This window comes from Meles meles, chromosome 1, assembly GCF_922984935.1.
Source record: "Meles meles chromosome 1, mMelMel3.1 paternal haplotype, whole genome shotgun sequence".
NCBI classification, from domain to species: domain Eukaryota; kingdom Metazoa; phylum Chordata; class Mammalia; order Carnivora; family Mustelidae; genus Meles; species Meles meles.
Window position 1 is genome coordinate 210,004,097 of NC_060066.1, and position 18,909 is coordinate 210,023,005.

Sequence of the window (18,909 nt, forward strand, 5' to 3'; positions counted from 1 at the left end):
GGCTCCTTGCTCAGCAGGGAGTCTGGTAGAGAGTCTCCCTCTCCCTACCCTCCCCCCTCACACTTGCTCACTCTCTTGCTCTCTCTGGAATAAAAATTTTCTTAAAAAGTAGCTGTTACTCAAAAAAAAAAAAAAAGTAGCTGTTACTCAAAAAAAAAGAAAAAGAACAAGTGGCAGACTTTTGAAACACACAGGTGCCAGGCTCACATCTACAACCATAATAATAATAAGATCCCAGTAAAATCAGAAGTGAACTACCCATGTGCCAGGAACATGGGGGACTTTTCTTGCCAGGGAGGATGGGCAGCACAAAAAGGGAAAGACCATCTTCTTTCCATTTCACTCCTTTAGAGTACGTCTATAGAGGGATTATTAAGTGCAAGGCACAGTACTTGGCACCAGGACTACATCAGGGAGCAGGGTTATGGTCGAGTGACATGGAAGGAACACGCAGCACACCACCGCTGCCTCTTCCGCATTCCAGATTTCGACTTCTGCCAAGAAGAGTGTCAGTGCCCGAAACGCTGCCATCTTGCTAGAATTTTTACTGCTTTGTTACGGACGTGCGGCTTAGGGTAGCCTCTTAAAACAGAATCCCGGAAACAAGCAAACTATCAATGTTTTAGCCTGCTAAGCAATCTGATCGAGATTTACTCCACGGTCTGCACGTGACCTGATCGGCACTTCAAGCAAGTACAGGTCACCCGAGCACCTCCCCCAGCACCCCTGACTCCTACTTATTAGAGACAAATAACTTCGACTCTGAAACAATGAAGAACAATAAAGAACAAAAAATAAATAAATCAGAGTGATTTTTAAATCACCAAGCAGGTAGCTTTTCTTGTTTCCTAGAGAAGAGTATTTTCTAAGGTAGGTTTTTTGGTTTTTTTTTGGTTTTTTTTTTTTTAACAGAGAGAGAGAGAGATCACAAGTAGGCAGAGAGGCAGGCAGAGAGAGAGAGGAGGAAGCAGGCTCCCTGCTGCGCAGAGAGACCTATATGGGGCTCGATCCCAGGACCCCGGGACCATGACCTGGGCTGAAGGCAGAGGCTTTAACCCACTGAGCCACCCAGGCGCCCCAACATTAACTTATTTATATAGTTTTCTGCTATAGAAATCATGAAACTTGAAAAAAAAAAAAACCACTAGTTTATCAGTAAGAGCTGTGGACAGTGGCCAAAGAGCAGTGTCCTCATCAGAACTCTGTAGTCAAAACATTCAACCCCAAAGCAAGAGAAGGTGAATGTGGGTGACAGAAGGCAACGATCCGACACTCTTGCTTTCTCTGAACAGCGAAGCTAGATTCCTACCTTCTTTTGGGTTCTGCTTAAACTGTGCAGAAAGAGAAGAAAGAAAGATGACGTCTCTGTCCCGGTCCTTCCAGGAGACGCGGAAGATCTTACAGACCAGCTGCAAGGCCTGCTCTTCCGACACTTCTGAACCCGAGGGAGGCTCCTTGTGAGGAAGAAGATTTGCAGGTTAAGTTCAAGTCACTCATTTATTCACCGGGACATTTTAGAAATGCATACGACTGTTCACCCACTGACTAAGGGGGAAATCAGCTCGTTACTCTGACTTCAGCACCACCTGGAGGTTTCATCCGCTTACAATTATCTACGGATAATTGTACGGACATTACTGTAATCACCAGGGCCGGAATTAGAGAAAGGATGCATAGACATCCTTTCCCGAACGCCAAAGAACCGGGATAACACCAGCACAGAACTCATTTACATCCAAAAACTTTTCCAGAATTTAATGTTACTCACTAGTTTCTGTCACAGATAAAATACCACGTATATAAAAGAATTCTGGAAACACATAAGAAACACTCTACAAAATAAAGCATCGCGCCACTAGAAGGCCACAGTCCAACAGGTGACCACCCCGTGCTTCGGAACACTCCTGATCACCACACCGGAAGTGACGCAACGGTCTCTGCCAGGTCTCCCCCCCAAAACAGAACAGCTCTCTTTGGCTAACTATAGGGAACTAAGCTCAGATAAAGACCTCATATTTCATATGAGCTTCTAAGTGCTACTGGTCTTCATGTATTCTTGCTTCAATACCCAGCCATTTTCCTCCCAGTACTATGGAAGATCTGATGACCTACTTGCATAAGCAAAAGACCAAAAGAAAAAGTTCAAATTAGGGCTAAATTCCTTCTCATTACAAACTCCATTTACTGACAGAAATATGGATCTGAAACCAAGCTAATTGCAGGATCTGCCCGGATGAAAGAAGTGAGCTCTCCTTTCATTAGAGCAATCTTAGCTACCCATTTCTCCTCAAAAAAAAAAAAGTCACCTCAACAGAATTTGCTGACCTGGGGCAGCTCATTCTGATCAACAGTGTAGATGTAAGAACCAAAAGGGCATTTATATTACCTGTTCTACAAATAGAAGCAAGGGCTTCATCTCTTACCAACCTTATCGCTGAGGCTCCTCTTTTCTCTTCGATCGTTTTCATCAACCTCCATATTTTCAATTCCTGAATCCACATCCACCTGGGACATGCTTTAAGCATAAAAGACAAATAAGGCTTTTACCTTTTATAAATCCACCCAATGTCATAGCTCCTGGTTGAGGAAAAGTTCTTGACTATCAGTCAAAATCAGTCAAGAAGACAAAAATAAAGCAAAGAAGTCAAAATCAGTCAAGAAGGCAAAATAATAATAAACATTTTCTCTGATTGACTTTTAAGAGCTCTTCATATACTAGGATGTAAACATCCTGTCTTTACACTTGTTGGAAATATTTTTCCTAAGTTGGCATTTTCTTAGGCTCACTTTCAAAAGCAAATTAGAGGTTATTTTCTATACATATTATTTTTAAATGGCACACATACAATCAGAGCCTGATCACAAAAATCTCATGAAGCACATATATTAATTTTTCCCACATTAAATAATTTTCCCAGCACCATTTATTGAAAAGAGCATCCTTTTTATGCTAATATGAAATCACCTCTCACAGGTCCAGTGACCATGTACACACGTATGGGTCTTTTTCTGGATACTCATTTCTGTTCCATTAGATAATCTGCCTGTCCCCGAACAAAAACCACTCTATCTTACTTACTAATACTTCACAGTCAATCTTGATATCTGCTGGGTCAATGTCTCCACCTAACTCTCCTACTTCAGGAGAGTCTTAGCCATTCTTGGCCTCTGGCTCATCCACACATACTTAAGCATCAGGTTCACAGATTCCTTAAAAATCCTGTTGGTATTTTCACTAGAATTTTATTGACTCTTGAGATCAAACTGGGGAGAAAGGATATCATTACATTATTGAGTCCATAATAAAAATCTCTCTCCAAGTATTTAGTTCTTCTTCAAGGTCTTTCAATAAACCTTTTCTTGTAAGCAGGCTCCACACCTAGCACAGAGCCCAGTGCAGGGCTTGAACTCACAACCCTGAGATCAAGACCTGAGCAGAGATCAAGAGCCAGCCATTCAACTGACTGAGCCACCCAGGCACCCCTGGTCTTTCAATAAACTTTCACAGTTTTCTCTCCATGTCTTTCACTTCTTTTGCTAAATTTATACCAGGTACCATATGTTTTTAAATGAAATCGGGAATGGTACCTCTTTTGTTGCTAGTCCATAGTAATACAACTCTGAGACCTCTGAGAAGCAACTTTTTTACTTACACATGGGATTTACTAGGTAGAAAACCATTTCTTCTCCAAATAGTAACTACTTCATTTCTTCCACTCTAACCCTTATTGGATTGCACTGGGTAGGATCCCCGTGTTGATCAGATGTAGGAAGAGCGAGCAGCCATCTTTGTTCTTTTTCCTGATTTTAAAGGGAGTGTCTCTAATTTCTCACCCCAGACTATGAGAGTTGCTGTAGTTTCTTGAGAGAGATCCTTTATATTAGTCAGAATAAGGTAGGCTATGCTGTGGTTACACACACACACTTGGAAATCTTAGAGGCTTAACACTATAACGGTTATTTCTTGCTTACGCAAAGTCTGGTGAGAGTGAAGCATCCTTACTCCATCTTTAATCTATGCCATCTGCAATACACAGCCTCCAAGGTCACTGGAGCAAGAGAAGAGAGGGATGGAGGAGGAATCGGCTCAACTGCCTTCGCCTAAAAGCGACGCAAGTCACCTCCACTCACAGTCTACCGGACAAAACTAGTCACTTGGCCCCCGCCTACTCGCTGAACTCTGTCTCTGCCATATCGCTAATTCAGGAGGCACCTTTCTGTTTCCTGTTTGCGAAGATTCTTACCAGGACTGAGGCTGAGTTTTATCAAACTTTTCCAACTACCAAGATTATACGGCCTTTCTCTTCCATATACAACGTGCGGGATGATATTTATAGATTCACTAATGCTGTACCCTTGCATTCTTGAGGTAAACCCAAGTTGCTCATGTTATGTTATTACTTTAAACTTGTAACTGAAATATCCGTACAGACCTATCCATAGATGATGATGCGTGTTTGGCTGAATAAAGCTTCGCAAAAGAAACATACTGATGTAATCAGCACCCCGCATCAAGAAACAGAGCATTACCAGATCTCCAAGAGCACCCGGATGACCCTTCCACAACCAAGCAAGCCCACGGTAACCACTATCCTGGCAGCTAGCCCCAGAGAAGCTTTGTCTGCTCTTTATGTGTTATAATATTTGATTTGTCAATATTTCAAGATTTTTGTAAGTACATATAAACATGATTACCATGTAATTTTTTTCTTTTATAATATTCTTGCCTGGTTTTGATATTAAGGTCCTACAAGCTTTGTAAATTGGGTTGGTAACTATTCCCCATTTTTTAAGATTATCAGGAAAAATTTGTGTATAATTGGAATGGCAGAATCTGCCCATAAAATTATACGAGCGAGGGGCTTAGTTTGGAAAATTTTAAAATACTGACTCAATTTATTTCATTGGTTTTTGATCATTCAGGTTTTCTCTTTCCTCTTGAGTCAATTTTGGGAGAACGACATTTTTCCAGGAATTTGATTTTCATGTTTATTTGCATGTTGCACATTTATATTTTTTTCACGGAATTCTCTTTTTTAATAACCAACATTACCAAGATCCCCTTTCTATGCAGGCATTGTTCTAGCTGTCAGAGAGATCGACGGACCAACACAAGGGACAAAACGACCCCCGTGTCATGGAGCTTACCTTCGAGAGGGAGAAGGACACCAACGAACATAATAAGTGAAACATATCGTACAGTGATAACTGCTATGGAAAAATTAAGGAAAGGGCAAGTGAGGGTGCAGGCCTTTCCATTTGAAATGGGGTGAGCCTCCCCGTGAAATGCCGCATGAATACAGACCAGAGAGGGGTCGGCTATGCACATATGCAGGGAAAGAGTCTTCCCAGAAAAGGGTTTTTATTTCTGAGACTTATTTATATTCTCTTTTTCCCCGTTTCATTTGTAAGATATTCCAGCCTTCTATTTACTCCCGAGGACCACTTTAGCTACGACATACAGCCCGTAACCTGGACTATCTCTTACTGTTCAGTTCCAGATCCTTTCAAATTCCCATTCTGAGTTCTTCTCTGGTCTGTATTTAGAAGCATGCTCTGTTTTAAAAATTGCCAACTGTATGAGGAAATTTTTAGGATTTTTCCTTCTATTAATTACTTAATCTCATGTCCTCGTCAGAAAACATGATCTATGGGACGCGTCACACAGAAACTCTCCGGTCGTTGGGTATTAGGGAAGAATGTGTGTTCTCCAACTGTAGAGTGCCAAGTTCTGTATCTGTCAATTACATCAAGCTTTTAGCTGTGTGGTTTAATTTGTTCATACGCTTACTGATGTCATTCTTTCTGATTTATTGATGGATGAAAGGAATGTGAAAATCTCCCATTATGATTATGTGTTGCCTTCTCCTAGTTGTACTGTTGTGTGCTTACTGCTGTTGCTGTCCTCTTACCGAGTGCATATGTTTTGGAAACTGTTAAACAGTACACAGTGCTTATTTCTAGTGTGCTTTGTGCCTTAAAATTTAATCTATGAATACGTTTACCCCAGTTTTCTCTTGTTTAGTATCTGTGTGGGATAGGCTTTTCCCTTTCTTTTGCTTTCAGTGAAAGGTTGAAGATCTAACCTAATGTTTCAGGTGCGACTTCTGTAAACAAGGATAAAGCTGAGTTCTGTTTTGTTTTTACCCCAACCTAAGCCTTTTCACTGTGATGCATTATGCTGACTGACCGATTTTCATTTCTTTCGATCTTCTATTTGTCCCTTTTTAAAAACTTGTGTTTCTTTCTTCCCTCCTTTTGAATTGACTTAAATCCTCCCAAGCTCCCCACTCCCATTCCACATTTTCCCTTTACTGGTTTGGAAGACATACTCCATCCCCGTTCTTTGAGCGGCTACCCTTGAAGTTTTACCAAGTATCCTTCCATCAAAACTTAAAAGTTGGCCAAGTATCGTCACCCCTCTCCCAAGTACCCAGGGAGCTCAGAGCTTGCTCTAACCGCCCCGCTCCTGGCTTCCCTGCTCTGCTATGCCGCGTGTTCCGTCTAACTCACTGTTTTCCTTCTCTCCCCCAGTGTTATTTTCTGTGCTGTGACTCCTGTTTTGCACCGCCGGTCTGGTTTAGATTCACATCTATTTTCTTCATTCGTCCTTCCAGCCTGCATCGCGGACATCAGTCCTGGGACCACTCCCCTTCCTCTTCAACTACATCTGCTGAAAGCTGGGCTCTTCTGGGGGCAGACTATCGGGTTGTTTTTGTTTGTGCACTTGGTTTTATTTTGAATCGATAAATGTCTTTATTTCACCCTTGCGCCTGAAAGATAGGTGCACGAGGGCACACAAGTGCCAGTGGGCAGCTGATTTACTTTTCAACGTTTGGATACTATTATGCCTCCACGTGACCTCTGTCGTTCAGACATCTGTCATTCCTTGGCAGCTAAACTCTTTGCTCTCTCTGACTGCTTTAAAACTCTTTTGTCTTCAATGTTTGGAAATTGTACTACAAAATGTCCAGATATGAGCTTCCTTTGGTTTAATCAGCGTGGCAGTTTCTGGGCTTTTTGAATCAGGAGTCATATCATTTATCAACTCTAGAAAAATTCGTGGCCATTTATCTTTTTGAAAATGGCTTCCCAAGCAGTAGAGGAAATAAAGCATAGAACAAAGCGGGGTGTGGGGAGTTGCTCTAAGTCTCCCTACTCTCTCCTTCTGAATTTCCATGCGGTCTATCTTGGCTGTGTGTCCGTTATGTCTCTAAATACACTGCAGAGGTTTCATCATTTTCTCTTTGTGGCACACTCTGGGTAATTTCTTCAGCTTTACCACTCGGTATGTTCTGTCTCTAGCTATGTCTAATCTAGCTGTGCCTCATTCTTGTATCAGGTTTTCAATCTGAGTCATCTTTTCATTTCTAGAGATTCGACATGATTCTTTTTCGGCTGTGCTTGGTTGTTTTTCTAGCTGCTTTCCCCTTATTCATGTTTTCAATTCCCATTGTAATTTATTTAAACATGTGTGTTTTGTATTCCACACCTAGTAATTCCAAACCCCCGAAGTCTCCAGGTGGATACTTCTGTCGCTTCCGCTCTGGGTCCCTTCTTCATGCTGGCTTTTATCTGGTGTGTTCTGTGATTTCTGACCATGAGCTCACACTTCTTGGCAATTTTTCTAGGGAAATTCTCTGAAGACATGGATGATTTATGTTTGCTTCTGCTCGGTGCCTTTCAGACAGCAGAGGCCTGGCTCCACTGTATATGACAGTAGTTCTCAGCTTGAGGCTTTTCAGACTATAGCAAGAGCATAAATCTAGGTGCTCGACCCAGTGAAGTCACCCACTGGCCATGAAACTGCAGAGATGACTTGGCTTTTTACCAATTTATCTACTCAGAGCTAAGGTAATAAGAACACAATTGTTTTTGCTCTGTGGGGTTGATTTTTTCCTACTTGATCTTTTTCGTGAGAATGCAGTCCTTTCTGAATTCTTAATGTAAGAACGGGATCTAATGTAAGGTGATCTCCTCAACCCAAGCCCATCAAGTGGCAAAGCTCTATGCCACTGCTTCTTAACCTTTTCCACGTCGTAACACACACAGAAAACAGTATTCCTCGGTCCACTGACAGAACTGTGGGAGCTGCTTCAGGGCAGAGGAGCCGGGTCCTGGGGCGGGAGGTGGGGGGTCCTGGCCTTCCCGAGCAATGAAGGACTCAGTACCCAGCCACTCTTGTCACCCACTCAGGGCACTGTGACAGCACAGACAGACCCTATTCTAGGACATCCTGACCCTTACGGAGCTCATAAGGTATGTGGCTTACCTGTCCGTACCCTGCGAAACTTTCCAATTTCACTAGTCAGTAAAACTTTGAAGAAATTTTTAGGGATTGACATACGCCTGCCGACACAGTGTGTACAAAATACGGACATTAGAAAAAATTTAAAATAATTTTTTTTTACCACTTATGCCATTATTTCATAAAAGGTATTTCAATGCCAAAACCAAAAAAACTTCTATAAAGACTATTTCAGAACAATACAAAGACCTATAAACCTCACAGCTGTTGCACTAATTTGCTAAGGGCTGGCACTTGGGACTAGCGGACTAGAGACCAAAGTACTGAATCACTCCCTTTCCGTAAACCCGACAGCTGATTGGCAAACGGCTTACTTTACCTTTTTTCACAAGAGACGCCATCGATATCCATGCTCTGGGAACGTGAGAGAGACTGAGACTGGGTTTCAAGGCTATTGGAGGGCGAGCTGCTGAGAGAACTGACTCCTTCACTGCTCTGGCTTCGATGCGCTACTCCTGGCCGGAAAAGACATGAAAAGTTAAGTTTCCCGCGAAGTAACATTAGAGCCATCTGGAATGGCGACAGTAAGCAAACACAATCAGCACTCCTGCCATCACGACAGTCAGCAGATGAGGAATCTCCATCGGGAGAGCATGCTCAATGTTTAGTATTAAAATCACGGAAACATGAGCAAGAAATCATAGTTGATCCGCGTATATCGTGCGAGGTCAGTGACACAGCCTCATCTGAGAGCCAAAACCGACTCCTCATCACTTTCTCTTTCACCGATTCAAACACGGCCCCCATACAAATTAGCTTCGGTGATGGTCCAGAAAAAAACCTTGAAATGCACCAAAAATACGGTAAATCAGTAAATGGCTATAGAAGCACACAGATGGATAGATGTGTGCCACAGCAAAGACACCAAAATGTTAATGGTTGGATCGCTGGTGTATATACAGGTGTTCATTGCCAAATTCTCTCACCTTTGGGTTAGGCTTAAGATTTTTACCACAAAATGTTGAAAACATGCCAACAGAGCCATCTAAGCAATGTCCTTAAATACAGATCAACTCATTTGGTGACCGAACATCTCATCAGATGATGGTTTGGGGAAAATAAAAACCCTGACACTGTCCTTGCCTTTGCAGAGCCTACGGCATAGATAACAACAGCCATGAGGACAGGGCAGACTAATTCTCATCCATGTCTTTGAAACCATGTTTTTCTCAGAGAATTAAAAAAATACTCCAACTCCACAAATACCTTTCCACGAAAAAAAAAGATGTTTTACCCAGGCATTTGTAAGTACTTTAAAAAATATATACTCACGTTGCTGAAAAGAAAATGAGATTGATACTAATAACACATTTTATGTTAATTAACTGAATTTAAATTTAAAAATGAGACATTAAAAACAAAAACAAAAAACACAACAACAGCAACTTGAATTACCATTTGTAGCTGAAACAAGAATCCGGCGGATAAACTTGAACACTCCCAGAATTACAAGAAAGTAGACTTGCCACCCTTTTCTGTCTCTCATTGAAGAGTATCAGAAAACATTCATCTATTCCTGATAGTGGGTTTTAACATGTTTCTGTTTGTTAAAGCCTCTGTAGGGTTCATGCAAGAAAAGAGACTCTACTCTAAATCCTCTATTCCGAAATAGATTCAAGGAGAATACAGAAAGTGCCTAATGTGGCAGAAACTCAGAAATATTCCCGAATTCAAGAATGTAACCCAAAGTAAGTTCTCAATAACTATTTATTGAAGGAATAAATAATACAGCCTTCATAAGGTCCTTAGGAGAATATTATTTTACCTAGCGCGATGAAAGGTCTAACAATTTTTCTAAAGACTTTATTTCTTTACAGAGAGACAGCGTGCGCATGAGTAAGCAAGCGTGAGTGGGCGGGGGGGGGGGGGCAGCAGAGGGAGAAAGAGAGAGAGAAGCTCAAGTTGACTCCACACTGAATCCAATGTGGGACTCGATCTCACAACCCTTAGCTCATGACCTGACCTGAAACCAAGGGTTGGACACTTAACTGAGTCCCACCCAGGCGCCCCAATAGCTGTAAATAAGATTAATCAATAATAACAAAGTTCAACAATTTTTATGGAATAGCAATTAAGCAACTTTAAAACTTCTACCTTGTAAAACCAGTTTTAAAATTAAACACAGTAAGTTGTTTAAAAAAACCTGTATTTGCAACACAGTATACTAAACTATACTGCAAGTACAATGATCCTACAGTAATACAATCCCAGAGTACACCAGATAGTACAGAATACTATGTTTGTAATATTTTAATAAAACATCAAGGATAACATCCAAATTCTCTTTTTCCTGAACCCTCCATGTGATCTTCAGTGGGGCAATTCTCCCCAGAATTTAGTATGTATAACAGTCTTCCTCAATCCCACCTAGAATCTGGAGTGACCCCTCTGCTTTCTTAAACTTAAAAAAATGGATGGTGTCTTTGACTTTATTTAGAATCAATATAAATTAAACATTGTGGCTAAAACCAAATCAAAGCAACAGCACAAAACATCACTTTGTTTCCAAAGCATGCACTCTCTTGGCTCCTAACTTGGGAAACTTGTCAGGAAGCCAAGTTTCAAAGAACAGAGATATCTCCCCACTTCATCTCCATAAAGACAGGTATTAAAAAATTAAAACAGACATAATCTCCTCCAGTCCTCCTTTACAAGATGAGAAAATCTGTGCATTATCAATTTAAAAATAAGTCTTCAGGGTGCCTGGGTGGCTCAGTCGTTAAGCGTCTGCCTTTGGCTCAGGTCATGATCCCAGGGTCCTGGGATCGAGTCCTACATTGAGCTCCCTGCTCAGCAGAGCCCTGCTTCTCTCTCTCCCACTCCCTCTGCTTGTGCTCCCTCTCTTGCTGTTTCTCTCTGTCAAATAAATAAATAAAATCTAAAAAAGATAAAATAAAATAAAAACAAGTCTTCAAAAAGTGAGGGTATATGTAACAAAGAATGGAGAAAGCCATGTCTGCTTAATAGAAGATGAACCGCGGACGTTCAAGATGGCCACTGTCCAAACCTTTATTACTAATAAGAGCTTGTTAAAGGAAAATTATACATTCTGGGTGGGAAGGCCATAATTTTAAAGGAAATAATAAAGGAGGGTTTTAAATCTCTAAGATTTTCCTCCCAGTACCACAGTATTTTCCTGAATGCTATTCCCTTTCAGGTATAAACCAAACCAAACGCCTATTTAAGCTTTAACACTGGATCCAGTCCAGTATTTTACACACACACACACACACACACACACACACACACACACACACACAGTGGCTTGCTAAATTCTAGTATAAAAAGAAACAGAATTGCCAAATGGAACCTTAAAACCCCAATAAAGCTGTTAAAAAGGTGTGTGTGTGGCAGGGAGTGACTTTTTAAAGGTCTTGGCCAATCCTCTTCTTTTACAGATGAAAATATTGAGATTACGAAGTCTAAGAACTTCCCTTATTAGCAAGTTAAAAACAGAGGCAAGATTAAAATACATGTCTCTTGGGTGGCTCAGTGGTTTAAGCCGCTGCCTTCGGCTCAGGTCATGATCTCAGGGTCCTGGGATCGAGCCCCGCATCGGGCTCTCTGCTCGGCAGGGAGCCTGCTTCCCTCTCACTCTCTCTGCCTGCCTCTCTGCCTACTTGTGATCTCTCTCTGTCAAATAAGTAAATAAAATCTTTAAAAAAAAAAAAAAAAAAAAAAAAAAAAAAATACATGTCTCTTGACTCTAAAGAAAATGCTGTTATTTCCACCATCCCAAACTGCGGAACACTTCTGTGATCACAGCTATTTACACCGAAGCTGTATGTTTCATGTATTCTAAAATTATAAAAGCAAACCTTAAAAAGACATTAGTTTTACAAAAAGAACCATCGTTCTACTACTAATTAAAATTCTAAGGCTAATTTACACAGATCTTGACAACGAACTAAGCTAAAGGGTTAACTAACATTCCCAGAAAACACAAAGTAGTTTATCTGGCCAATACCAAACGTGAGCCCTCAGAAGTGCTTCTAATGAGCACATCCTACTCCATAAAGCCGACGGATACATTCACTCAGCAGCTAACTTCCTAGTGAAAACATTTTGTTCTGGCCAATTAACACAAATAGAAGGACATCTCAAACCTGCAAAGAAATACAGTGGTACCTAAAATATTAAGAGAAGAAAACCAATGACACGAATTAGAAAAAATGATTTAATCTTCTTATGAGATAGTTTCCCTTCCTTCATATCAAAAGGGTGAATCATGCAAAGAATCACGCAAAGAATCAGAAGACCTTGACCGCTCCTTAGAGAATTGGTTGAGTGGAGGGCGAGCGCAGAGAAAAAACAGGTTGGGTCTGTACCATCTTACAGCCCCCAAGAGACAATACTCAAAAAAATGAAAAGATAAGCATGTCAAACAGAGGAGTCAACCCAAAAGAGCTCCCAATGGCCAATGCTAGAACAATTTGTGTAAAATAATAATGCAAAAAGAAATACAGCAATTTGAATTACAACTCAAAATACAAAATAAATATACATGAGTCCTTACTGCTGTAAGTAAGGAGAAGAAGCACATGCCCCTTACAGAGGAGTCCACCTAACACATCTCCACGTAGACATCCCCATTCCAAAAGGAAGAGCTTAATTCCCACTGCCTGAGTGGGGTGGGCTGGATTTAGGAACTCGATTCCAAAGAATGGAGTCTGGAAAGGGAAAAAAAGTCATTAACTTCACGGTGGAGAGACCTCAAAATCACCAGCTTAACCAGGTGGTGAAGGTGACCACCACCAGGGGTGTGGTATGGACAGTGTGCACGCAGAGAGAAACGATGAGAGGGCCCTTGGCATGGGTGATTTTCTTCCCTCAAAACCCCAAACCCGAGTCTAATCATGAGAAAAACATCAAAGCCAAATTAAGAGAAAATTCCACAAAGCTCTTCAAAGCTGTCAAGATAATGAAAACCACGGAAAGACTAACAAACTGTCAGAGACCAAAGGAGACTCATCTTTAGTTAATAGAAGTACCCCAAAGATTTTTTTTTTTAAAGATTTTATTTATTTGACAGAGAGACACAGTGAGAGAGGGAACACAGCAGAAGGAGTGGGAGGAGGAGGAGAAGCAGGCTTCCTGCTGAGCAGGGAGCCCGATTCGGGTGGGGCTTGATCCCAGAACCCTGGGATCATGACCTGAGCTGAAGGCAGCCACTTAATGACTGAGCCACCCAGGCGCCCCAAACCCCAAAGATTTTTATGGTTTCAGGTCTCACAGTTAGGTCTAGTTCTTCATATATTTTAAATATTAACTGCTTATGAGATACATGATTCACAAATACTCTCTCTCATTCTCTAGGTTACCTTTTCATTTTGTTAATGATCTCCTTTGCTCTGCAGAAGCTTTTTACTTTGATGTGGTCCCACGTGTTCATTTTTGCCTTTGTTGCCTTGCTTTTGGAGTCAAATCCAAAAAACCATCGCCAGGACTGACACTGAGGAACTTACCACCTATGTTTTCTGCTAGGAGTTTCATGGTTTCTCGTCTTACAATTCAAGTCTTTATCCATGTTGAGTATTCATGCATGGTGTAAGACAGTCGAGTTTCATTCTTTCACGTGTGGGTGTCTGGTTTTCCCAGCACCGTTTACTGAAGAGAGTGTCCTTTCCCCATTGTACATTCTTGGCTCCTTTACTGTAAATTACCTGATCATACACAGACAGGTCTACTTCTGGGCTCTCTGTTCCGTACCACTGATCTATGTGAATGTCTTTACGCCAGGCCGTATGATTTTGGAAACTACAGCTTTATAAGTTTGAAACCAGGTGGTGTGATGCCTCTGGCTTCGTTCTTCCTCCTCAGGATTGTTCTGGCCTTCTGTGGTTCCCTGCAAATTTTAGGATGCTTTGTCCGGTGAAAAATGACATGGAAATCTGCATAGGGACTGCGCGGAATCTAGACTGCTTTAGCTTAGTATGGACATTTTATCAGTATTCATTCTTCTAATCCATGACCACAGATCGTCCCATTTATTTATGTCTTCTTTAAATTCTGTCAATATCTTATAGTTTTCCATGTACATATCTCCCACCTCCTTGGTTAAATTTATTCCTTGGTATTTTCTTCTTTTTGATACAACTGTAAACGGGATTATTTTATTCCTTTTCCCCACAGTTTGTTATAACTGTGTAGAAACACAGGTGATTTTTGTTGGAGCGCCTGGGTGGCTCACTCCGTTAAGCATCTGCCTTCAGCTCAGGTCATGATCCCAGGGTCCTGGGATTGAGCCCCATGTTGGGCTCCCCACTTAGCAGGGAATCTGCTTCTCCCTCTCCTTTAGCCCGCCCTCCCCCCCGCTTGTACCCGCGCTCTCTCTCTCAAAAACAAATAAATAAAATCTTAAAAAAAAAAAACAAGAATTGCTTTAAGTTTTATTTATTTATTTGACAGAGAAAGAGATCATAAGTAGGCAGAGAGGCAGGCAGACAGAGAGGGGGAAGCAGGCTCCCTGCTGAGCAGAGAGCCAGATGTAGGGCTCGATCCCAGCACCCTGGGATCATGACCTGAGCCGAAGGCAGAGGCTTAACCTACTGAGCCACCTAGGCACCCCAAAACAAGAAATTTTGTATGTTAATTTCATATTCGACAACCTCACTGAATGCATTTGTCAGTTTCAACGGTATTTTAGTGGAGTCATTGGGGTCTCGTACACACAGTATCAAGTCACCTTCAAATCTGAAAACAGTGACAGCTCTACTTCTCTCCTTCCAATTTGGGGTTTTCTTTCCCTCATTGCTCCTGTAGGACAGACTTCCAAAACTAGACTGAATAAAAGTAGCAACAGTCGGGACCTTCTTTTGTTCATAATCTTGGAGGAGAAGCTTTTGGCTTTTCACCACCAGGTGGAACATTAGCTATGGACTTACTGAACACGGCCTTCATTATATTGAAGTCCATTTCCTCTATACCCACTTCCGTTGAGAGTTTTTCTCATACACGGACATTGAGCACTTATTCTAAAAGCTCATAATTTTATCCTTCATTTTGCTAATGTGGACCATCACCCTGACTGGTGGGCCGACAATGAACCCTCCCTGGCTCCCTGAAATACACCCCACGTGATGACAGTGTATGGATGTTCCTTTAATGTACCTTTGATTTCGGTCAGCTAATATTTTGTCAAGGATTTTTGTACCTATATTCATTTGGGATATTGGTCTACAATTTTCTTTTCTTTTCTTTTTTTCAAAGATTTTATTTATTTGAGAGGGAGAGAGAGTGAGAGAGAGCATGAGAGGAGAGAAGATTAGAGGGAGAAGCAGATTTCCTGCGGAGCTGGGATCCCGACGTGGGAGTTGATCCCGGGACTCCAGGATCATGATCTGAGCGGAAGGCAGCAGTGGGTTAAGCAACTGAGCCACCCAGGTGTGTGGTCTATAGTTTTCTTTTCCTGCGGTGTCCTTTTCTGATTTTGGCACCAGGGTAGTGGCTGCCTTCATAAAATTGAGTTTGGAAATGTTCCCTCCTCCTTTTTTTTTTTTTAAATTAAAGATTTTATTTATTTCTTTATTTGTCAGAGAGAGAGAGAGAGTGAGAGAGAGCAAGCGAGCACGCACAAGCAGGCAGAGTGGCAGGCAGAGGAAGAGGGAGAAGCAGGCTCCCCACCAAGCAAGGAGCCCGATGCGGGACTCCATCCCAAGACCCTGGGATCATGACCTGAGCCAAAGGGAGTGGCTTAACTGACTGAGCCACCCAGGCGTCCCTCTTTTTTTTTGGAAAGACTTTGAGATGGATCAGTATTAATTCTTTTGAATTCACCAGTGAAGCTGTCAGGTTCTGGACTTTTGTTTGTTGGAGATTTTTGATTAATGATTCAATCTCTTTACTAGGAATCAGTCTATTCAGATTTTCTATTTTTTTCATGGTTCAGTCTTAGAAGGGTGTATGTCAAAACATTAATTTTTCTTAAACGCACTCCCTCAGACTCCAATTGGGGGACTGGAGACAGATGGCGAGAAAAACTGCCAGCATATTCCCAAATCAAAACCAGAGAATGACTTCCTGGACACATACCTACTATGAGCTCAACAGAGAGAAGAGAAAATAGAAGACAGCTCCATCTAGTCAGGAAAACAAGATAAATGCACACGAAACTAAGAATGGCTTGTGCAGCGTGATTCCTAAGGGTTCTCCGTGTCTCCGGTGTGATGGGGACGAGAACAGGAGCAGAAATGCTCTGAAAACAGAACGTGGAGTTAAATGAAGGGGGGCTTGATCACAGAGGACCCTGAAATCTCCCGGACTACACTGTAGTCGCAAACATGGAGACAAGACTTCTGAGCAGGCGACGTGTCCGATCTCTGCACCGAGGCCACAAATTCCCCGAGACAGGAAGCACATTTTATGGAACCCGCTCTCGCACGATGGACCTCAGCGCCCTCCCTAGAGCTGCGTGCCTGACCTAGGCAGGGAAAGCAGGCGTGCCATCCTGTTCGTGTCCCAGCGTGTGGGCGGAGTGCTACTGGGTAGTTTGGAGTCCGATTTCACAGAAGTTCAAGGACCAGGTTAGCCTAAATGGAGACAGAGAAGGAGAGGAGAGGGACCAATGCCAGGCTGAAACTCAGGAAGTTGTTTCCCAGCGCTACAGACCTCACTGACAAACTGTCAGCACCTTTTCCACACTCACAAAGTAAGGATCGCGACCCTAGGAATAATGCTACATAATGCAGTCCATTATAATAACGCAGACGGTCCAATGCAGAGAACATTCTGCCCCCTTGGTGGCCAAAATACATCTAAAATATGCCCCCTTGGGGGACCAAAAAGCTGCTCCAGTGAGATGAGCTATCCGTGCCAGTAAAGGATACACCTGTGACAACGAAAGTGAAAAGGATTTCAACCACCACCAGGAGCCTCCTGAGCCCCGCACTCTGCAGGGGTCTCACTGCGGCCCACTGGTCTTGAACTTCTGCCTGAGCCTCTGCCTCCAGTTTGCTTCTGACTCACCCTCAAGCCCTCTTCCCTGCCCTCTCCCAAGCTGTACACCAAGCAGAAACAACAGGGTTTCTTTCTGAAGAAGGAGGGGAAAAAAATGATTTAAATACCAGATTGGCAATCAAGGATAGGATGAAAGGTTCTATCATTGCTAACAGCATTCTTAGCCAAAGACAATTAACTATAAAAGTGTGATTTTGTTGGAATTTCTACCAATGTACTGTTATTTAATAATATGTTCTGTATCAGAACTGGAGGAGGCAGTTGAGGGGTAACTGAAGATGACTGTGCCTTACATCAATCACCACCAAGCCCATTTCTGCCCCAGGACCTTTGGATTTGTTGTTCCTTCTGTCAGGAAAGAATGCCCAATAGATAACCACTTGGTTTGCTCCCAGCTTCATTCAGGCTTCTTTTGAAATGTCATCTTCTTAATGAGGTCTACCATCGACTCTCTAACTGAAAATAGCATTGCCTTCCTCCGTTGGCAACATAACTCTCTAGTTTCTCCACAATAATTCTCACCACCTGTCAGATTTATGGTTCTTAAAAATCGTCTGTCTTCTCTCACTAGACTATAAGCGATGTGACCTAGAACAGAACCGAACAGACACATGAGAGGATTTAAATAAACAGGTAGTAAATGAAGGCTGCATGAATTTACAGCGTTCAGTAGATCACTGATAACAACTGATATAAAACGAAATGTAAAACAGATCATAAAGCACATCGAACAAATCTGGGGGGTTTAGAATAACAATGGGAAGTTCCCTACTTTCAGAAGTAATAATCCTGTGTTGGTGGTGGGGTTTTTTTTTTTTTTTTTTCAAGATTTTATTTATTTATTTGACAGAGAGAGATCACAAGTAGGCAGAGAGGCAGGCAGAGAGAGTGAGAGGGAAGCAGGCTCCCTGCCTAGCAGAGAGCCCGATGCGGGACTCGATCCCAGGACCCTGAGATCATGACCCGAGCCGAAGGCAGCGGCCTAAACCACTGAGCCACCCAGGCGTCCCTGGTGGTGGGGTTTTAAGGCAGAATTTTCAATCAGATAAATCCTTGGGGGAAAATTCTCCCAAAGAGTTGACCACCACAGGCGGGAGTTTGGGGCAGACAGAGACCACCTGCAGGCGGGCGGTGTCAGGGGTGGTGCGCGAGCCTCCCTGAGGACGTCCCCTCCTGCCGGACGAGGGGCCCTCTGACACGCCCCCATCTTGGCTGGCAGTCCTGGCTCCTAACCCAGAGCCTAGCACACAGAGGCATTAAACAAGAGTCCAAATGCATAAATGGAAGCAGGACAAAGACCATTTTCACACACAAGAATTTCGGTTAAATTATTATTAAGTATATTAAAGACTAGCAGGCAGACGGAGGAAATGGCTTCTGTGTTTCTAATCCAAACCCCGGAACTAGCCCAGAGGCCAAACGTATCATTTGGCTTCTGTCTCATTCCAAACAGGCCCCGCCGTTCACTTCTGCTCCCAGATCAGAGGCTCGTCACAGCAGATGGAAACAGAATTCAGGGGGTCAAAATTATAGTAGCTGTTTGATTAGCGGCTAGATCTTTTATTTAAAGCATTTAACACAGAAGCACATAAATTACTATGTCACAATCTTTAAAAATATTGTGATCACTATATTTCTACATAACC

General features: G+C 42.3%; 1 protein-coding gene across 2 annotated transcripts in view; it reads right to left on the minus strand.

Moving 5' to 3' along the window:
* The window catches only part of UBE4B (ubiquitination factor E4B), a 123,535-nt gene that overhangs the window by 57,444 nt on the left and 47,182 nt on the right, over positions 1-18,909 (minus strand). For both annotated transcript variants that reach the window (XM_046002477.1, XM_046002488.1), the window contains exons 3-5: positions 8,628-8,763; positions 2,428-2,515; positions 1,310-1,454 (exon numbers count right to left, since the gene is read on the minus strand). In XM_046002477.1, coding sequence (XP_045858433.1) covers positions 1,310-1,454; positions 2,428-2,515; positions 8,628-8,763 — 369 coding nt within the window. The remainder of the gene's footprint in view (positions 1-1,309; positions 1,455-2,427; positions 2,516-8,627; positions 8,764-18,909) is intronic.